At 36.0% G+C, this 23543-nt stretch overlaps 1 protein-coding gene across 1 annotated transcript in view; it reads left to right on the top strand.

The window, feature by feature from the left end:
- The window catches only part of GNAQ (G protein subunit alpha q), a 121668-nt gene that overhangs the window by 79043 nt on the left and 19082 nt on the right, over window positions 1-23543 (top strand). The window contains exons 3-5 of the mRNA XM_015653196.3: window positions 4669-4823; window positions 17127-17255; window positions 18205-18334. Coding sequence (XP_015508682.1) covers window positions 4669-4823; window positions 17127-17255; window positions 18205-18334 — 414 coding nt within the window. The remainder of the gene's footprint in view (window positions 1-4668; window positions 4824-17126; window positions 17256-18204; window positions 18335-23543) is intronic.

Here is a 23543-nt window from a genome sequence, read left to right as displayed (position 1 = left end):
TACAACCTGCTGTTCAGCTTTGCATGTTGATGTCATTTTACAGCTTAGCTTTATAGCCATGCCAGTATTTGACGAGTGTAACACCCTATGCGGTTATTAACTAACAAAGTTATAATGTGTGTAAAAATTGTAATGCTTAATGATCTTACCTTCTAAGAAAGTAACCAAAAGTCTTGAGGATCCACCTGGAGAGTTAGAGGTATGAAACTTTTTAAAAAGAAGATGAAAGAGCCTATAGTTTTTGTTTAATAAATCTTCATATCTTAGTTTACATCTGTAGGTGGAACAAGTAGATCCAGTAAAAAATATAAAAAGAGAATTAATATTTAAAATCCATCTACAGGTGAAACAAGTAGATCCAGTGAAAAATGTAAAAGAATTAATATTTAAAATCTGAAGGTGAAATTTCTCTCTTTTGCCTCTGTCGTCACTGCAGTTGAGGAGATTATTGCATTATCTCTGTGGAGTTTAAGTCTTGCATAGCAGAGAGGGAGTGAGATGTTGCCTCCTTTTCAAATAGCAGGAATTTTGAACAGCTGTTTTTCTTCATATTCCAGCAGCACAGGGAATAAAAGATGACTAGAAATTGCTGTAATGTTTTTAATTAAATGTAGTCAAATAATTTGAAATATTAGAATACGTTTCAATTTCATTTTGATTTTGAAAACCAAAGTTATATCTGTAATTTACATCAAGCCTAAGGGCTCTGAAATGCCAGGATATGTGAAACGGTACTATATCCCTGGTAAATTGCCATCTATACCAGTCACAGACAAAACATTGGAAATACTTTGGTAATTAAGACTCCCACAGAGGTGAAAAAATGCCTCACTATACTACAATTATGTTAGGTAGCCTGGAGATGTAAGATCTTTGAGTAGTTCCTCAGAAATGGCATACAGTTTCCTGCCTTCATGGAAGTGCTTACCTGCACAGTTTACATCTGTTTATTCCATACCTTAATTCTTGGGGATGTTTTGCAAATAACCAATTTTGTCATAGGTTAATTAAAGTAAAATTTATGTATGGAAAGTCATGAGAGCTGTGTAATACTTAGAGTGCAAATGTTTTGTGTATGCACTGTTTTCATTTGCATGTTTGTGTAGTATTTTAAATGTTTGAGCAGCCCTGTAATGGCATTACTAAGGTGATCATAGAGGCCATGCAACAAGTTAGTTTACACAGGCTCTGTGTAAGTTATTTTGAAGTTCTGATGGATTTCAGTTCACCCAACTGAGATTTCACCCTTTCTCTATGAAAAAACAATGAAGCTATTGTACATTCTTATTTCTTCCTTTGTGCCTTCATAGTTGTTTTTATCTTCATGTTGTAAGTAGCACCATGGTGAGGAAGATGGTGCTCTAACAGGTTTTGTGAAAGTATGGCAGCTTTATATGAAAATTACTATATAGCAGATACCAAGTGACTGACAGCTGCAGCATTCTCAGCCTTCAGTTGTTAAAATAGACATCCATAGTTGCATTTAAGTTCAACCTACCAGAAAGTGTTGGGTCATCCAAAGTTGCTGTGGCACTGTTATTCTGAAGCTGGGATTTTGGAATATTGTGATTGTCCTGCTCTGCTCTGCATTGTATTTGGCCTTACCTTGAGTCCAGTGTGTGGTTTTGAGTGCCAGAATACAAGAATAGTAAACTATTAGAGAGCATCCAGAGGAGGGCTATGAGGATGGTGAAGGGCGTTGGGGGGAAGCCATGTGAGGAGTGGCTGCAGTCACTTGGTCTGTTCAGTCTGCAGAAGGGGAGGCTGAAGACTGACCTCATTGCAGCTACAACTTCCTTGTGAGGGGAAGAGGAGGGGCAGGCACTTCTGTGGTGACCAGTGACAGGACCTGAGCATATAGCCTGAAACTCCCCAACACTGCATATGAGGAAAACATTCTCACCCAGAGGGTGGTTTGGCCCTGGAACAGCTTCCCAGGGTCACAGCACCAGCCTGACTGAGTTGAAGAAGTGTTTGGATGATGCTCTTAGTCACATGCCAGGGTGACTCTTGGGGTGTCCTGCACAAGGTCAGAAGTTGGACTTGATCATCATCTTGGTTCCCTTCCAATTCAGGATATTCTATGATTTACTGTCTTAGTATGTTTTAAAAAAATGTAAAACACTCTAAATTAGCAATGTTTAATGAAAATTGTGGCATGATTTTTGAACAGGAACATATAAATCTTGTATTCATGAACACCTGAAGTCACATCAGCATTTAAATATAATAATATAAATATAAGAAAATTGCATGGTAGAATGGGCAGGAAAGTGTTTAGTTATCCATTAAATTACAAACATTTTGGATCAGAAGCTGCTTCAAATCTCTTTTCTAAGATCTCCCATAAATTTTTGGCTATTAAAATTTTGGATACTGCACATGCAATTCTTGGAAATGAACTTACTACATACACTGTCTGGATGGGTCCCAACTTTTTAAAAAGCTCTGCTGTAGAAAACTTGAACTTGCTTCACGTGTGAAATTGAAACTTTAGCTTTCATTCATATTTTTTTGTTTCGTGTAATATGATCCAGAAGCCAAAGATACTGCTTGAGTGATATTATTGTACTTACTATATTACATTTTCCATGCCAACTGTAAATAATGTTACCTTTTTCCTACTTTGTCTGGTGACCTGATCTCAAACAAAGCTAGGAATGAATGGTTTTTAGCAATAAAAATATAATGTATAAGGAGACATTTAAGTAGTTCTTCACTGCACTTCACTGTTATTGTCCACTACTCCATTAAATTAATTCCAGTTTGGGGGAGTTTCACAAGAAAACCACCATTGGCAGACATTTGGCAGCAAGCAGATGATCTATTTCTATTTTCTCCTGTTCAATCAGTGTTTTTCTTTATCTGTCAGCTAGGTCTGAAATCCTGTTGTAAAAAAGAGTTTTTATGAGAGAAATTTCAGACTTGTTAGCAGTTTCTGGTTCATAATTCATTTCAGTCACAGGACTACAGTAGCCTGTGGCAGCATTGGATTTCTGGGGTTATATCTGGCCTCTAGTCCTTAGGTGGTACCTGCTTTTCAAAGGAAGTGAACATACAAATAAAATAACAAAGTGAAAAGAAGAAAGGTCTGTGGCTTTTCCTGTAGTATGTTTATGGAGAAGCTTTCCTGGCATGTTTATTACAAAACAGGTATTTCGAAAACGTGCTCTGCTTTTTGGTTGCTTTACTCTTTCATTTTCAATGGGATCATGAATTGTCCAGGAGAGATGACAGGCCAGTCTTCTGACTTCTAATGGTCTGGGTGAATCTCTGGGCATTTTTGTTTCATACAAAGGCTCCAGAAGACGGAAGCTTTTTGGCTGATGAGGTTTTGCCTCAGAGGTTTGGCTGACGTTTCATTCTGAAGATTTACACTGATGGACAAAAAGAAAAACCCAAAGAAAAATGATGGATTTAGCTCCTCCCATACCTGGAAAAGTGAAATACATTTTTGGCATTAAGCAATTTTATTTACTCAGTTTATTCAGCTAACTGCTATTGTTGTCATAACCACTGTGGTAGTTCAGGAAAATATATAGAGCGTTTTGGTAAAACCTAGTTTAATGTAAATGCACACAAATAGCCAAAGAAAGCAAGTGCTTCACAGTAGTGAAATGTGAACTCACTGGTCTTATGTATGAACCTTTTTCTTAGTAATAGTGCTGAATTACTAGAACTTTTTCAGCTTTTTGAAATGGGGTTCTGTAGGGTCAGGCATCTCATAGTAACTGGGAATTCTGTAATTTTCTTGTTAATATAAAAATAAGAATAATAAAGATAGGAATATGACTGAGCTGATGAAGCCTAGATACAAAAAACCCACACTTCTTTAAGTATATAATGGATTATGACAAAAAGAGTATTGCCATGAAAATTAGCATAAGGCTGTAGGACTGTTGAAGCCCAGAACCAGTTTTTAAACCTGCCCATAGTTTTCTCAGTGGAATAAAGAAGCAGAAGACATGGCAGGTCTTTCAGTATCCCTCAAGTGGAGATGTAATGATTACCATTCCCAATAATTCCAGCTTTCTTATTCTGGAATCTTGTTTTAACGATTGTTTGTAGAAACTCATGAAGATCCAAAATGCATGAGACATGATTTTCCAAAGAGAATTAAATAAGTGTTTACAAGATTTCTGGTAAATGAAGGGAAAATTGTTATATTCCCAGAAGGCCATGGAAAACGTTGTCTGCTGTTGTCCAAAGTGTATTGAACTGAAGAGTCACCTTCCCCATACAGATTTTGGTTGTGGAACAATTGAGTTGAACTAGTAGTAGTAGTAAGATCTTAATCACCAGTTTGAATTTGGTGGTACTACAGTATCCTTCAGTTTTGTCTGTCATTTTTATTTTTCTTTGTTCCAATGTTTTGGTAACAATTACTGGTGTTTCAAAAGAAAGTGTTAAGAAGATACAATTTTCCTGAGTGCAACTTCACTCCTTTTGAGGCTAGCTTAAAGGTTACCTTCTTTTTGCATCTTCACAATTATCTTCATGATATTTGATTTTTCAAATTGAACATGAGGACGGTGAAGGACCTTGGCCCTTATCACGTGTTGGTGGTATGACGAATGTGAAGAATTATTAATCTTGTTCATTGTATTTGAGCTGTCTGGAAACAGAGAAAATGAGGTAAATTTTACTGTTCTGTTTGTTTTGAATTAGGTTCATGCACTTTTAGTTCGAGAAGTTGATGTAGAGAAGGTGTCGAGTTTTGAGAACCCATATGTAGATGCAATAAGAAGCTTATGGAATGACCCTGGAATTCAGGAGTGTTACGATAGACGACGGGAATATCAATTATCAGATTCAACTAAATAGTAAGTACATGGTAGCAATGAATAACTGTATATAACTTGATGTTTCTAACAAAGTAATTTTTGCTTTATTGTACTATATGTCTGTGTACATGTTTGTGTGCATATGCAGCACAAACATAGCTGAATATACATGTACTAAATTGAATTAAGGAGTGGCATACATCTATTTTAGGATTATATCTGTGCTTATTTCACAAAATGACAGTCTGTGATCATACAAAGTCTTAAGTTAACATTCTAACTAGGGATGGTTAATTTGAGGGAGGATTTTTTTGTTAAAGCTATTCAACCTACTCTCTTCCAACCTATAATCACAAATGCAAGATGGGAAAAACTAATTTAATGTAGTGGGACAGTAGTCAATACTGTGAAGTGCAATTAAAGTAGACCTCTGTACAATTGATAAAAATTGAAATGTCCAAGAACTCCTATTTTCCAGATTTTCTGTTTTCCCTTCCTGGCATTTGCATTCTTAGTAGTGAGATAAACAGTACTAAACAAACGTATTTGTTTTATACTAAGCTGCCTTTCTATTATGGAAACAAAGTCTAAACATTAAAGAATGTGGCCGCCAGGAAGACATCAGGGAAGTAGTTGTCGTGAAATTGTTTTTTCTAGATCAACAATAATAAAAATTGTTATATGACTAAAAAAAAGGTCTGAAATGTTACGCCTTTAATTTCTTGGGACTGGAGTCTGATTAGAAAACAATGTGAAATTTGTCATTGGAGTCTGATGTCTGTCTGAAGGTTTACTCCATGAATCTTAGTTATTTTTTAGTGATGTAGCATAGAGCTCAGGTAAAATTTCTCATCTCCTGTCAGAGAAACAGTTGATGGCCTTTTCATGTTGACCAGTGCTACAGAACACAGCACAGTGTGTTATTAAAGCCATGGCAAAAACTTCCATGGGTTCTACATTGGTTTTTGTATTAGCTATGAAAAAAAGTTATTCCATTGATACAACTCCAGTCTCCATTTGGCATGTATACATGAATGGAAGCCTCTTAAACTTAAGAAAGTTCACAATGAAGCTTCCATTAAGCTGATTGTAGCAGGACATTAGACATGACAGGTGTGGAATGACATTTATCTGCACACTAGTTTGAGCGTCCTTATCTAGTACAGCACTTTATAAGGGAGTTAGTCAAGACGAACTTACTAGGATCTTGCTGATACAATTTAGGCAGCTGAAGATCTGCGAATGCAGGATATAAGGCTCCTCAGATTCATTGCAATATTATCATCATGCCATGGCTTCCCTTTGCCCTATGCATAGGGTTTCTCTTGTCCTGTGCAGTTCTACGTCCTTGCTACCTTCCCAACCCATCATTTTTGCACATATATTTTGGTTTAGAGTGGTGCAAAGCACAGTGGCATCTCTTGTGTATTCTTTAGATTCTCACTGTCCCCAAACATACCAAACTGTGTTTTCTTTTTAGGTGGTAAGGAAACAAATATAATTTTACATAAAAAGAAATTTCAAGATGTGTAAACAGTGAAAAGAAAATTTTAGAGACACGTTACTAACAATATTTCTTCATGTTGTTTCTGTACTAAAATGAGTGGCAAAGTTAAATAGAAGGTGAAGTAGAGTTCATCTCATACTTTGAATTTCTTGTATTTGTAGGTCCTAACTTTGTTTCCACAACAGATGTGATACTGGTTTTAAAGTTGAAATAAATGTATGTATTTTCTGTGCTCTCCTCCTTAGAGGCTAAAAATAGAATTACTTTCCTAAATAGGAAATAATGATCTGATGCTACTTCAGATCAGATTGTGCTGAATACCATAGTTTTGACCTACTTTAATTAAATTGTCACCATAGCGGATCTTTTGAGTAGCATTAAAAATAGTAGGGAATAATCATTAAGTAGCTATAAAAAAATTCCTAGTACATTGTCTTGCAAAATGTACATGTGCTAGTTGATTGGTTATTTCTCAAGCTAGCATGTTTAGCAGTTTACCATGAGTTTTTTGCAGATTTGGTGACTGCATTATAGTTCATACTATGGATTTCTGCAAAATCTTTTAAATAACTCTTGTTAATCATGGTGTATAAGTCTTTAGAAAAGCCTCCATGTAAACTTATGCTTGCAAGCAGAGTTTTTTCTGGGTACATAAGTCCAAAAAAAATAAAAATCAGCAAACACCAAAGAAACATTGTTTCAAAAATGCAGTATGCGGGTTTATCATTAAAACACTCAAATTTATTAGCATTATATCCCTGTCACCAAGCAAGGAGGCAAATTACTTTAAAGTTGCTACTGAGATTCACAAGGCAGTAAGACAGAAACAAGCACTTGGTGCTCGTTGTCTTCTGACTTGATTTATGAACCAAAATGGTTTGTTGTCCACTCTCTCTCTTGTAAGCATATGTGGCAATGTCTGATAAGCATACATGTCAATGTCAGATGTGCTCTTCGTTCATCCCTTGCACGAGCCTCTCATCTTCTCAGTAGTTTTCCACTGTGGTTTTATAGTAGTAGTAGTAGTAGTACCAGTAGTAGTAGAAGTAGTATTTTCAGTCTGCTGCCTACAGTGCTTTTTTCTACCATCAGCATTCAGCAAGGCTAAGTGCTGAGTCCTGCCCTTGGGTCACAGCTGGCCAAGGCAGTGATACCAGCAGGGGAAGAGTAGCTGGAAAGCTGCCCAGCAGAAGATGATCTCAGGGTGCTGGTTGCCAGCAGCTGAACAGGAGCCAGCATATATCCAGCATGGCCAATGGCATCCTGGCTTGGATCAGAAATAGTGTGGTCATCAGGACCATATCTGATATTTCATAAGAATATCAATATCAGAGTGTGTAAGGGTTTATCCCCCTGCGGTCAGCACTGCTGAGGCCACATCTCAAATCCTATGCCCGGTTCTGGCCCCCATACTGCAGGACAGACACTGAGGGGCTGGAGCATGTCCAGAGAAGGGGAACAGAACTGTTGAAGGGTCTGGAGCACAAGTTGTAAGGAGCAGCTGAATCAGCTGGGGGTCTTTAGCCTGAAGTAAAGGAGGCTCAGCTGTAGACTTACCACTCTCTACAACTGCCTTGAAAGGAGGAGGTAGCTAGCTGGGGGTCAGACACTTTTCCAGGTAACAAGAGATAGAACAAGAGGACATAGCCTCAAGTTGTACCAGCTGAGGTTCATTTTTCTGAGCATCAAGAATAATTTCTTCTTGGAAAGAATTGTTAAGCATTGAAACAGACTGCTCAGGGAAATAGTGGAGTCACCATCCTTAAGAGTTGTTCAGGAAGTAATTGGATATTGTACCTAGTGCTCTGTTCTAAGTGATGAGGTTGTGATTGGTCAGTGTTGGACTCAATGATGTTTGAGGTCTTTTACAACCTGAATTATTCACATTCCTGTTTCTTTATTGTTTCTAAATGACGCTTCAGGTTTCTAATATGTCCTGTATATCATAATACTTTCACTTTCTGCCATCTTTTGACCTGCTTTGTTATTCTTTGTCATTGTTAGCTTAATTTTTGATGTTTTTATACCTACTGCTTATACTCTGAAAGAATACATCCAATGTTTGTTTACTGGAAGAGGTGGCAGTAGTGTCTAAGAAAGAAAATTCCCTGCATTATGGGAGTTGATGTAAACTTTTTGGAGGCTTAACAAATACATTCTATTCCGTTTCCTGATCACTGGCTGCTCCAAAGCTTGGATGTTCATGTTGTTTAAAAATCAACTTTGAGACTTCTCTGTAGCATAAAGTTAAGAGCACATGAGATACAGAGAAGTTACTTGCTTTCCATGCACATTACCAGGTGACTTACCGACTTAATTACAATCAAATTACTTCCCTTTAAGATGCTGCCTCACAGTGTGAGACAGATGTAAGCTAATAACATGGAGAATTGCCTTTAGTAGTAGCTGTGTGAGATGAGATCATCCAGAATATACTGTACAGGGTGCCTAGACCTTAACCCAAATGTAAAAAGGTCACCAGTCAACAGTTTGATTATAGCATACCTTCTTAAAGCCTAGGGAAAGGAGAGGCAGTAGTCTTCTGTGTTCGTGAATTTGGGTTGCAGTTGGAATTTTTGAAGATTCATTACCATTTTTCTCCAGTATGACTCTAAGGCCTTACCATTCATGAACAAAATGTAGGAAGTGTTAAAGACCTAGATGGTGTCCCAGGAGCATTGCTTGGCTCAAATTTTTAATTTCATCTTTCTCTGGCCAAATGAAATTGAAGTATTTCAATTTGAACTGTGTACCTCCAACCAAGGACTTTGTGGTTGTTACACAAGCAGTGGGCATATCTGTTTGGTTTCCCTTCTATGTCTATGTTTTCTAACACTTCAGTTAATTAAATATAATTTTCCCATTAGTGTGTTAGCTATGCCAGTGGATCTATAATGCATTTTGTTTTTATGTAATATACTGCTTCATTAGTCAAACATACCATGGCATTGTCATACATGTGTAGTCTTCCAGGCTTTTGTTTATGCATTTTCTGTTGCCTTTTAACAGCTTGGTTCCTGCAGTTGCACAGCTTTGTATATGCTGTCAGCTGAGATAGTTGGACAGTTAGTACAGAAATGCAGATTCCCATACTTTATTATGTAAAAAGAGCTCAAGGGTGTGAATCTGAGGTCATTTACAACATATCACTGACTTTTAACAGAAAAGAAAGAGGTGAAACCTGGTGATGTCTGCTCAGTAAAGTACACCTTTTGTAAAGCTGTAGCAGGAGTTGTAAGGCTTTGGTCATCTAGTAATTTTTCTATGTCAGTATTCCATTTGAGTTTGAAGTATTTTCAGAACTTCACTAAACAATTAATTTATACCTGTCAGCTAAAAATATCATCTTCCTTCAGTGTTACTCCTCCAAAACACATAAATTTCAGTGGAATTTGCACCTATTAAATAAAATGTGTTTGGAGGTACACAGTGGGCAAGATCAGGATATGAATCTTAAGTTTTTACTACTGCAGTTTACTCCATTTCTTGGCATTACCTTTAGAAATAATTTTTTTATTTCATAAAGGTGTAGGGCACTCTTAGAGCATGATGGTTCTTCCAGAAGGAGTGAAATACTGTCTGAAATTGAGACCTGCTATGCAGCTGAACTGATAGCAAATTCTGAACAACTGTCTGGGGTATCTGTGTACCAGTCATTAGATTGCAATGACAAAACCATATAGCCATAATTTAAAAGATGTTTAAGTACATTATTATTTAATAAACTATTGATTAGTTCTTGCTTATCGTCATTTGTAAAATTGGACCTGAAGGTTCTAAAGCTATACTTGAAAGCAATTTGTGTTGTAGAATCATAGACTATGCTTTTGTGTATTCACAGTATACAGAGCCTTATTAAGGTTTATAGTAAGGTAGAAACAGCAAATAAAAATGAAAGTCTGAAATTTAAAGATCAAGTACTAGCAGAACCATGCTAATCCTATCTTATGCCTCAGATATAGTCCCAAAATAAAAGCAGTGTCTGAAGAAAGATGGGACATGCATATCGAAGTACTGCTTCCCATAGAAAAACTGGAGGTTATGCAACAGAACTTAGGAAATTCAAAGTGGGAAGTGGGACAATGTAAAGCAGTATACAGTATGTATTTCTTTCAGTATGCTTTTTATCATGCAGCACCAAATATGTTCTTAATGACTGTATAATTTTACACCACATTTTGTAAAAAGAAGGATTTGCACAAGCATTTTTTTATTTGGTGACTTGTCTTTTTTAGCCTTTGCTAAGGTTGGCTTTTAGTGATGTAAGAAATTGAGGAAGACATCTAGGTAGGATTTGGGTGGAATATGGTTAAAAACAACACTGTGAGTTCTCCCTACATCACTTCAATCTTAGGTTTATTGTGTTTACTGTAGATTAAGATGAGGTAGTTCTGGAAACTGGTAATTTACCTCAACTTTTCATTAATGGTGTAGAGTCTTAGAAACACAAACCTCTACAGAAGTTCTGAGAACACAGCGAGTACTTGTTTGTATTTAGTTTTGTACGCTGAAAATTGATTCCATTTACTGCTGCCTGTTAGCATAGAGGCCACTTGTGTCAGTTATTCTGGCAACTCTGTGAGGCAAGAAAAATCCTGCTTACAGCAGCTTTAGCATTTTGCATATGTGCTGTTGAAAGTCAAGCTAGTTGTGTGTTTTCTTATTGATGTAAGAGAAGAAAGGCTTTTGTTTTTCAGCACATGGTCAAAATTAGTTGCTAGGGCTTTTTTGGACAGTTTTGTTTGGACAGACATCAGCTGGCTCAAAGTTTTGCAGAACAAGCTAAACTCCAACCCCACCCCAAAACCACCCCAAACTCCAACAATAGTATGGAGTAAAGCCCCAGTCCACTCTAGAGTAGCTAGGCTTCAAAGGACAGAGATACATTAAATCTTACTAAATATCTTGCCTAATTATTCTTTGTCATAGACTTTGGTTGCATTTCTATTTTCTCTTGCACTGCCAGTGTCTATGCAGAGCATTTGGAGAGGGTTATACTCATGAACTATCATAATCTTGAGGAAAAGGCTTTTTTTTACATTAAACCTCAGAACTTAGAATCCTATAGATTTATTCCTTAGAAAATGCTTCTTTATCACCTGATTACTTGGAAAAATCTCACCTCAAAGATGTTGGTAAGTAGTAGCTCATGTCTGGAGGAGGATGTTTCTTTGAATTGTCTGCCCCATGTTTGAAAGTGCTCCACGATCTTAATTTCTGAAAGAAAATACAAGTGACTTTTGATGGTCTGTCTTCATTAGGTGATGCAGCCGTAGAAAATAGGCTCAGTATTGAGCTGCACATTTGTGGTGGCTGGAGTCACACTCAATTTATTAAAGAACTTTACTTAATGGTTAAAACAACTGTGGTCTGTTTATTAATCTTAGGAGTCTCACTTCCTTGCTTGATTTCTATATGGAAATACATACAGGAAAGTACAGAGTCAGTCTACTTCCATAATCATATTTCTGCTGTTCATTTTGAAATGCAGGCCAACAGTACTTTGACATGTGCTTTCTTTCAAGGGCATTATTAGCACCTCCATAACCTGACAGCTTCTCTGAAGCTGGCTGCAGGCTTGGACCTTGACATAGGTGATGTAAAGTGCATTAAAAATACTTTGCTCTTGGTGCTGACTAAAAAACAAAAGTCTTCCTCTGCTTCTGGTCAGCCTGCAGATCATAGGTGTGTTGCTAGATGCTGGCAGCTTGTCCTGACGTCAAGGGAGGTCCACTGCTAGCAGCTCATTACATACTCATTGCCTCAGTAATGCACCTTCTGCCTGTCACTATGGCAACCCCCTGGAAAATTACCTCAGCAGCCACTAAAATTCATTTTTATTAAAACTAATTACAGATATGATTAAATTTTGAAACTTGGACTGTATTATAAATTTAGTCAGAACCATGTATTTCCCCATTTTCTTTCCTTTCTATAATGCCTAGCTTAGTAGGTACTGTTTGGGTGAGAGGCCATATAGCTACAATGTGACTCATCAAAATAAGATTTCTTAGTAGGTGGTGAAAATGAACTCTGAGTACAATGTAGCTGAGACCTAAATGTCTTGCGCAGTTGCAGGTAATGATGGTGGTTACTGACTATTGGACTAGCTCTCAGGATGGCTTCCAGGGTATTTCTAATACCCATATTGTGATTATGACTTTAAAATTTTAAGCTAATAAACCGAAAAAATATCTGGTCAGGGCAGTTACTGGCTACTCTCCTTTTGTGTAAAAATGTAGCTATGTCAAGTCTTGTGATTTGTTTGCAAGAGTGCATGTGTAGCCAGTTGCAGTTTACATTAGAGAGTTGGGTGCGTTGGTACTGATTGCAGTATTTGTAAATTCATTTCGAGTTGGGCTTCTACCCTAAAACACACTGTGCATATGTCTTACATGTTTATATTTTTTGTTTATATGTAGGATTTGTTTGCCCAGGAGGGCAGTATAGTTGTCAGTACTTCAGGGCTGCATTAGCTAAGTGCTTTAGAACCACAGTTTATTAGTAAGCAGGTACATCCAAAAGCCCATCAAAATCATCATTTACTTCTCATCCATCTGCATTCAAAAACTCACCACATTCCACATAGCCATGGCTTCACAAGTTCTCTTCTGGTTGCCAGATAAGCCAGTAGAGGAAGTAGCTCCACTCTGCTTTCCTGCTGGAGTTTGTGGACTTGCCACATCCTTCAAATAAACCATAATCAGAACAATTTCAGTAGTGTTTCTTCACTATCCCAAATAATTTTGACGGAAGTGTGTTATCAGGCTGTTGCACAAGTGAAGGGGCTGGCAGCTGGGGATGGGCAGAGGAGCAGCTAGGGTGGTCTGGAGCCAACAGTTGAAAGAAGACAATTGGCATTAGCTAGCACTTTTGATGTTTTAATTTCAAGTTGCTGCCTGATAAAGTAATTTAAAAATAAATTTAAAAATAAATACATTACTTTTATTTTAGTTTACTTTTAGTTTAAGAAGCTGTAGGATGTTTAAAACTTATGTGTGCAATGCTGCACTTCTGTGGTGATCAGCAAATTTCTTTAAACCCCATCTTTTATGAGGGTAAAAAAAAAATTCATCCAATCCAATTATTTTGGTACAAGGAAGCTTTTAAAGTATAAGTCTTTATTGTGACAGTAAATAAACCATGGTAAGCCAAATAATAATTTTCAATGTTACAGGAACAGTTAGAATAGTAGTATGTGAGAAATGTGTGTGCTGCTGGTATGTCTTTAAATATTAATTGTAAATCTACTTGCCTTTTCTTCTATGTAGTCAGCTGCATTCATTTACATATTCCCTCTCAGCATTTTGAAATAGTGGCTCAGCTCAACAACCAGTTGTTCAGAATGATCAGACTTGACACCCCATCCATTCTAATGCAATGCCAAAATCCATTCTTGTGCTTCATAAAGAGAAAATGCCTTGGGTTTTTGTCTGTGTAGTACTGTGGATATAGAGATGTAGTGTTTTGCAATTAATACACAAGTTATGATAATGTATTGAGCTTATGTGTGTTGATTCTGCTGTCACTGGTATTATAGGAAGACTGCATCTGACTGAAATGAGAGATTTTATTTCTATCATATATCGAAAGTCTTCAGACAATGATATAAAACAGTGCATAAGATGGAAGGGAAAGACCCTATACCAATGATAGGTGTTCTTACTTAAAGAAAATAGAAGGTTTTTTAAATTTTTACTTTGTTTTAGAGGTTATGTAAATTTAAAAAGAAACTTGCAGCATTTTTAGTGATTTTAAAATATCTTGAAGGCAACTTTGTGTTGCTGCTGCTGGCAGAGCTTTCAGTTTGATTTTCAGAAACATGTTTAATCCCCCTGGATAGCAGAACACGTTTAATCCCTGTTGATAGCAGAACACAAATTTACATACCTTCATTAGGTAACAGGAAGTGTAATTGTCTGCAGAACTGTCAGTAGCAGAAGATACCTGTTCCTTTGCTTCAGAGTAATGGTGTAAAACTTAATTTAAATCTGAATTCCAGCACACCTAATTTTTCAGCAGAAGTCTCTTTTAAAATAAAATGCGAAGAAACTCCAAAAAAGTGAAAAAACACCAAAAAGCAGAACAAACATAAACAAAAAACCCAACAAACAAAGGGGAAAAAAACCAATGAAAACTACAAAACATAGGAACAAATCAAAATTAAAACCATTTTTCTGTCTAGGAAGAATTTCATTGACAATTTCCTGTATGGTCACAGCATTAAAATAGCAATGATAGAAGACTTCAAGCTGTACAACAAAGACTTGGGATATTTTAATTTAAATAAATTGATACAATAATACATTCATTTATTAAGTTTTAGGTTAGAATAAAAGTGGTAGGGGCTAAATATTACTGGAAAACAAAAAAAAAAATTGCAGGTTGTATTCTAAATGGATTTTGTTAGCCCATAGATACTGATTATGATTATCAAAAACATTTTCTTGTTACGGGTTTTTGTGCATCTTCTGATTTTATTTTTTTTTCAGTGAGATACTTCTGGTTTTGACACTAATTTCTTGATTCTGGGTTTGAATGTGTAATTCAGGACAGTTCTTAGAGAGCCCACCCAACACTCTTTAATCTGTTAAGTGAAGAAATCCAGGGAATTAAGTAAGACTCCATAAGGATACATAAGGACTGCTCTGTGAACTGTATAGGCTCTGTAGGGGGCTACAGGTGAAAGGAGTGAAAAGGCAGTGTTCTGAGTTTGGCTACTGAGTGAGCAGAACATGAACATAAAGGATGAGGACAAGGAAAAGGTAAGTATTTTTTAAGGTTAAAGTCATGTTTCTGGAATTTCCAAGAACCAAAAAACCACACAAAACATCATCTGCTCATTTATTGATTTTTAGAAACACAAATGAGATGTAACAATTTATTAGTATTTTTGCTTGATCACATTTCAGCCATATGTGCATTACCAGATATCTTAGTAAAACATCCACTGTGCAGAGATGCAGTAACTAGGCTCACCTTGGAGGCCACAGCTAAAGCTTGCCAAAGGAATGCAACAAGACATTTGTGTAAATTGGCTGCCTGCCAATTCATTCAGTTAAAATTCTCTTGCTCTTAATAATATTACTGTAGCATGTAATGACTGGCAATGCTTTTTTATCTCCTTCCAAAATTTCATCACAAAATAAATCAAATTCTTCTGTGGGTGGGAAGGAATAAGAATCTTATTTGGGGTCTGTCACTTTCTTACAGTTATGGATGTCATTCACTTTTTTTTCTCCTTTTCCGTTAACAAATTGATGATGAACTTGTTCCTGCTGCTTTTTGTGTAAAAAACCCAGAGTGCAGATCCTGTGCTCAGATTCTCAAGTCTTTATCTCTCTGCCAGAAACCAATTAGCATTCTCAGAAAATATTTTCAGATTGGTACCTTCTGGCTTACCTGAGATACAGTGTTCAATACATCTTTCTCATGTTGGTATTTACTATTGAATTGATACTCCATTAATAAAGTCATAGTGAAGGAAATTTGATAATTATATAATTGAGATAATAATAATTTGGATCTTCCCCAAGTCTAACAAATTCTTCTATATTTTCACTTCAAGCTTATTTTAAACTTTTTTTCTGTCATTGGTCAGGATAACTTCTCACTATTTTCTTAAAAAGTAATTTAAAACATGTAGAAGAAGTCTGATTATTTATAAAAGAGTGCCTTCACTAATTGCTACAGGAACATGTTCCAGGAAACAGGAAAATGAGGCATTTCATCATCATTATAAAATTACAAGACCATTGCTCTCATCCCTTGAATGAAGTTATGTTAGTTTATAGTGGCTAACTGTAGGTTATTTTTCTGCTGTGTACTAGCCAAATGTCAAGAACTTGGTTTTCTGCAGCAGTCTTTCTGCCACATGTCCACCATGGGTAGAGTGTAAGCTTCCTGGTGCGCTGACTTCATGAGATGTCTAGCTCCTGAACACACACAAGGGTACCTTCTTTTTTGGAGAATGTTTTTTGTGACAGTAAATTAAAATGTTCAGTGCACTGGTGCTTTATGATTGAAACTCACCATGAACCAATAAACAGGATAGTTCTATGTTGTAGTTATTGAACCTTTACAAACAATTTTATAGCAATTTCGGGTTACTTTCTAGTCAACTGGGCTGTCTTTCAAGTACTGCAGGCTTATCAACCTAATCAGAAGTTTCAGTGAATGCAGGACTTCAGGTGCCAGAGATCCCACTAATTAGTTTATGCTGCCTCCTGGTAACAAGATCTGGAGAGTGTTTTAATTGTCAGGTTGGGCTTTTCCATTTTAATTTAGTCTCAAAACAGTGTTCTTTATCCTTCTGTCATTTTATAAATGGTAATGATCTATTACTAGTCAGCTCACCAGACTGCTGTAGACTGCTATCTATTCTACAGCAGTCCATTGTTCTTTGGAAGGTTCATGTTAGTTTATCTAGGGGTGTGTGTGTAGGCACTGCAGACTGAATATCAAGAAATGCATCTTACATTCAAAGCACTTTTATATTTATCACACTTGGTATAATACTATGTCTCTAAATTTCCTCTAACTATGTAATTGACAACTTCGGTGAATTTACATTTGAAAGCCAAGCAAAGTTATATGGGAAAAAACATCATAATAACTACATTACCTTTCTTGTTGAATTAGTTTGAACCTATGTAAGTGGGGATGGAGTACATTTTTATATTTTGTCCCCTCTTTTCTGCCGATAATGTTTTTTTTTGTTGTTGTACTTCTCCCTACCTCACAGCCTATTTCCTTCCCAAGTTTTCCTTTCTCTTCTCCTCAGTGGGATGATGGTGTCACTGTCTAGCATTCCTGTTGTTTCTCCCTGTTTATAGCTATCTTAATGATTTGGACCGCATAGCAGATTCCACCTATCTGCCAACCCAGCAGGATGTGCTCAGAGTTCGAGTCCCAACAACAGGGATCATTGAATATCCATTTGATCTACAAAGTGTCATTTTCAGGTAGGAAAAGAAATTTTAGCACCCACTTGCTTTGTTTCTTTTGTTTCTTTTTACATTAGCAATGCGAAGCAATGATACTGGTTTAAAGTACATAAAAATTATTCTATTTCTAAAATTTGGGCTTGGTCAATTTATCTTCATGTAATTGTCCACATATATTTAGCAGCTCATGTTTAAGATGTCAGAAGGATCAAAGACAGTTAGGTTTATTATTTTTGAGAGTAGTTTTTACTGGTAGAAAATCTGCAATTCATCTTTTCAATAATATATATATTATATCAAAGTTTCACAGTTCATAATAATCTGAAAACATACAGTCGTTTGTCCTTGTCATAAAAATTATGGAGTAAAAAGTTGCCATTTGTGTAGGTGACTTCTAGAGAGATATCACCCTACTTTAGTGCTAGTACAAGTTGTTTAAAAAATAACTATGGAATTGTAATTACAAGTTAGACACCCATGTTTACACTGACACATGGGATGAAGTGGGAATACTCTGCAAGCAAACATGAGTTTTGATTTTGGCTGTCAAAACCTTTAGTAGATACGCATTGTTTGTGTTTCTGTGCTTAAAATGGGGCAGCTTTAACAAGTTGTGGATTTTGATTCTGATATGTGAGGCGGAAAGGTGCTCCACTGTCTGTTTTGTTTGTATCTGTTGCTGAATACATGTGGCATACATTGCCAAATCATTGCTGATGAGACCTTTATATCTCATAAATCTGAGGGGTTTGAGACTCACAATTGTTCAAATACAGAAAATCCATCAAACTTAAAGTAAACATGATTGTCTGCTTACAACAGATGCTATTAAATATCAGTGGAAAAAATCATTAAGAAAATCAAAGCAATTTGTGTTTTTAGCTAAATCCCAGAATTTTGTTGTGTTTGTGGTTGGGGTTTTTCTGTTAAGGTGATCATGGAATTGATGTGGTTGTTAATTTTGCAGAATGGTTGATGTAGGAGGCCAACGATCAGAAAGAAGAAAATGGATACATTGCTTTGAAAATGTCACATCTATCATGTTCCTAGTAGCTCTTAGTGAATATGATCAAGTACTTGTGGAGTCAGATAATGAGGTAAGCAATTGTCAACAAAACTCATGAGTTAAAAAAAAAAGTGGTTTTACCAATCCAGTCCCAGGTGTTTCCTAAATGTATCTACAAGCAATCAGGCACAACTGGTTCCCAGTGCCAGTGAGAAGCACTTTAGGTGTCAAAGGGGAGGAAGGACTCAATCTTCAAGTAGGGGTAAGTGGATCCATAAGGATCCAAAGAAGTCTCTGTGTTGTGTTGAGGAGGAATATAGTTGAATATGTTTGTTCAGTTACTGTTATTTACACCACAATAATAGGTGTTGTAAATCAAGACAAAATGTATAGATTCCTAAGGAACAGAGCCTAGGGTAGTAAACTTCATTCCTATGACTTAAAGCCCAAGGTGCATATTGTATTTTTATTTTCAAAAAAACGACCAAGAGAAGTAAGCAAGTGGGTGGGCTGAGGGTTCAAAGCACACTATCCATTATTTTGCATGCAGTTTCAAATTAAGACTAAGGATGATTTTTTTTATGGTGAGAGTATTTTGCCTCTCCTGAGGGCTCTTTTAAGTTGCTTATCAAACTTTTATAAATTTTGCTCATTAGCACTGCCCTGTGCAAATCTTTCACCACATACATAAAAAAGTTAGATGAAAAAATGAGAACATTTGAAAATACCTTCTTCATGGCTGTATACAAGTTACACTGTTTAAGACAGTGCTTGATGTAAAGTAAAACAGGTGTCCCTGGACAATCACATTTTGTATTTTGAACTTTTTTTAGGATTATTTTTTTACAAAAAAACTTGGAGCTCTGGAAACATTTACATTTGTAGTGTTTTCATAAAACAAAGTTATTGTTATGTTAATTGAATAATTATCTGTGTCATTCAAAACTGAATTTCCAGAGATTATGATGTAGTCTGCACCAGCTTCATCTCCTGTAATTTTGGAAGCTAGACATGAATAGTTAAAAAAGATAAATCTGTCAGACTTGGTTTGTTTCAAGTCAAACTGGAAATGTCTGGTTCTGTCTTCCTCTGTTTGCATTATTCTTTTGTAGCCACAAAGTAAACACACATATACTAAGCATTTTAATTATACAAATCAAAGTAAATTTATTGGAAATTGCATAAAGAAGAATTAGTTACGATAATTTTCAAATACTATTCTAACTATTTTGAATAGTTAGACTATTCAAAAAAGAATATTCAAAATAAGCTTCATGGAAGTCAAAACCTTCTTGCAGGTGGTTTTTAAACCTCACTACTAAACTGTTCATGTTTCTTTTTAACAACAGAGGAAAACATCTGAACCCTTTGACTTCTAATTTAAAATATAGTCATGACTTAAATTCAAACCAGGTTTTGTTTTCAAGTTGTATATACATACCTAGTCTAGTTGGCTTTCCAGCACACTTAGGCCTGTGTTACTCTGGAAAGGGTCCAGACAACTTTAGAGCTGAGCACCAATCTGGGCAAGTTAAGTTTTGGCTTTCAGCAAACTTGTAGCCTGTCTATATTTTCATCATATGCCAGGACACTGCCTTCTTCCCTTTTTCTCTCCCCTGTATCTCTAAACATTGCAGTCCCAGAATTAATGGAAAAATATATTTATTTATTCCATTTAAAGCAAAGCATAGTTTGTCTGAATGTGCATATTGCAGAAATACGGCTTTAATTGTGTTTATTGACACCTTGAATTAAGAAATTCAACCCACAAAGATATTTTTGTTCTTCACTGATGTGTCACAACCTCAGGAGGGAAGACAGTGATTTAACTTGAAGATTTTGGTAACCAGCCAAGAGATACTTTTCACACATAGCTTTAAATTGTGGAACAGTATTGAAAGTTTAGCACCAAAGTGAAGGGAGTGTGTATGAATGCTCTAGTTTCTTAATATATGTGCCATCAGTGTGGTACTAGGATAGAATCTAATCATTCCTTGGTCTGTATGCCTCATACTGAAATTAAAATATCGGACTTGACAATTTACAGTGTTCTACTATTTCCTTTTCATTGCTTTCATGGCCTGATTAAACTATGATTTTTGAAAGGTGGCCTGCTTTCTTTTTCTAATTAGTCCACTGCATATTGCCTGAAGTCTCATTTCCTGTAGTACATTTTTATGAAGAAAAGTGTAGTGTTTAATCATTTGTGTCATGCTTTTTAGCTGATACAGTTTTTCATTAATACAATTTTCATAACTAAATAGAAACCTTAAAAAAGTACTATATTCTATTCGGGAGGGTAGTGGGGGTTGGTGGTTATATGACTTTCCTCATTAGGAAATAAAGACTCTTGATTTTTATTTCAAAATGTAGTGCCTGATGGATGGTTAATTGTAAATGTGTTTCTTTCCTTGCTCACTATATTCAAGAGACATACATTTGGATTATAAATCAGATAAGGTTACACTTAGTTGGGAGCCTTTGTTAGTGTCTCTGGCAGGATATATGTGAGGTGGAGCTGGGAACTGTTTCTGTTTTCATTCCATTTAAGGAGTTAAGAATTAGAAGTTCAGAGGAATATAACTGTTGTATACACAAGACATACACAGAAAATAAGACAAGGGTTATTCAGCCTGTTATTCAGAGGCATGTGCAGGATGACTTGTGAATTTTGCATTCATGAAATTGCACTCCCATGACAAATATCTGAAGAGTTGGGAGTTTCAGTCCTGAAGATAAGCACACCTGGCTGTCCCACTGCATTTTAGCTATGATTTCTCTAACAAGCGATACTCAGGCCCAATGGCATCTCTTTTAAGTGTGCATCTGGATTATATATAACTTGATATTGGTGCATAAATAAAAAACAGGAGGGGTCAGTAAGGATGGTATATTTTAACACATCCTGCAAAAATTTCAGTTCATGTACAGTCATGAAATACTTAGATACAAAGGAGAGATAGGAGAGATAGTTAACTGTTCCAGATTCTGCTCTTAATAAAATCTAAAGTCTGTCTAGGAAAATGGGGACAAAATTTGAACCAGAGAACATAATATACTAATTACATTAATAGTTCTGTAAATTAAGTAAATATTCCATCAGTCTGATCTGATGTGACAAAAGACAACATGTTATAAATTTAATTATTAATGTTTGACCTTTTCAGTTTTTCAGAAAACTCCAATTGGATTAGAGGTGAGATAAAAAATGAAGGAATCATTTCTCTTTTAAATGGATTTATGATATATTATGTCTCATGGGTCACACTCTGGCTCTGAATTATGCTAGCAAATTTGGAGAAATTGGCAGTTTTATCAAATGATAAAGCTTAGAACTTTCTCTGTGGTTAAAACCAACTTATTTTTTTAAATAAAGCATTTTTTTCCTAGAATTCCAGGATATGCTACATTTGAATATGTATTAGAGGTAGCTCCTTTCAGCATATCAAATCTCAGCGTCTCAGTGCAATAATTAGGAAAATGAGTTGCAGCTTTGTAAGAGAATCATAACCACTTGCAGTTATGCAAGAACTAGAGACGTAACAGTATATCTGTAAAATAGAGTTGCATAAAAAAGTGTTTTTCATTATCTTTGCACAGCTAGTGCTTAGCAAAATAGAGAAGAGTGCTTATTGAAGCTTGTACATATTTATTAGTGCACTAGAAGTCTTAAGGTCTATAAGGTTTCATATAGTTTGTATAGTTCTGTGGTGGTTATGTGTATGTTCTTATTTTTCTAGGCTTCTCAGAGCAAAACCAGAAAAGACAGAATACAATTTCCTCAGTTCATCTAAATTAATTTCATTAATAGGCTAAGTGAAAATTAGACATTTTCTAAGCTATCAAAAAGTAAATGCGGTCTTTCCTGAGGTATTTTCAGAGGCTGTAAAGCAACAGAGGCATTGGACAGCATGAAGTATGCATTGATAAAAGATGATTTTTATATGTAAGTCATTATGAGTATTCTGAACATTGCACAACGTATCTTGGGGGAAATTGCCAGTTTAGATTATTCTCATCAGAGAGAATACATTTTGGTTAAATTGTAAAACGTCAAATTCTAACAGGATTGAAGGTAAATTGTGAACTTCCTCTGTAAGAGGAAATTGTTGCTAAGTAGAGTGCTGTACCTTTGAAAAAATACCTTTGGTTTTAAAGCCCTTTTTAAAGTTTGTACTGTGTCTTAAGAAATTACATTTGATTTAGCTGCAGCCAAAATGGGTAATTTTAACATTATAATGACATGGAATTTCTCTTAAAACAGTAGCACCTTCCCTTTTTATCATCAAAATGTCACTCAATTTTCATTAAAGTTTTTTTAAAAGTACCATCTGCTTATAATCATGTATTTACAGGTTTGATCCCAGATTACAGTTCTTCTAGAAAAGGATTGTAATGTATGAAACAGGCAGGAATGGCTTAAGAATTGTGAGATTTTAACATAATAGGAAAATTGATCTTTTTGGCTTAAGAAATCATAGACACCTTATCCTATAGGTCTTCTCCAGCTTAAACCATCCTGTGATTCTGTGCCTTCAGACTGTGTCTAATACTGCTTCCTGCTTGTTCTTCTTTCATACATACAAAAGTGTTTTCCAGGATCTGTCTCTTCTGAGAGCTTGACAAATGCCATAATGCTCAATGCCATTTGCTCAAAACCAGTTTTTTAATGGACATTAAAAAAAATGATGCTGTAATTTCCCCATCATACGTCCACTGGCTTTCACTGCCTTGCTATATGGTTTGTCAGCTTTAAGGACCTGCATCATCTAACCTGGTGTGATAACCAGATTGTATCTTTTTTGTTCCAGTCTTGATCAGTCCCTTTGGAAATATTCCAAAATAGATTTTTGCATGAGGTACAAATTCTCTTCATTCTGAACTGAAGGAGTTCCTCAGAAGTTTGTCTAAACCTGCTCCATTGTGCTGCAGTGTGACATACAGTGGTGTAGCAGCCAGATGTGTGAAGACTGCTGCTTGCACTTGTTGAGAATACTGCTGCTGTAATTTTATACTCTCTCATTCTGTGTTCAGCATCCCATAGTCTTTCAGCTTTTTACCTGGAGTTTACAGACTTCTAAAGTAATTAACAGCAAAGTAGCTGTTACTTACAAAGTGCAGCTGTGACTTCATCAAGTCTTCCAGGTTTCTGAAATACAGAATATCAGGTTCATTTACCACTACCAGATGCTTACATGGCACTAGAAGAGGTGATCTGAGTCTCTTAGGGAAGCGGCATGGAGCTAAATAGCCCAGGAAGAAAGTTGCTCTTGAAAATATTTAGTCCAAAACATTACTAA

Source organism: Parus major, chromosome Z (genome assembly GCF_001522545.3).
Source record: "Parus major isolate Abel chromosome Z, Parus_major1.1, whole genome shotgun sequence".
Classification (NCBI taxonomy): domain Eukaryota; kingdom Metazoa; phylum Chordata; class Aves; order Passeriformes; family Paridae; genus Parus; species Parus major.
Note: the sequence above shows the minus strand (reverse complement) of the source record. Positions and strands in the feature narration are given on the sequence as shown.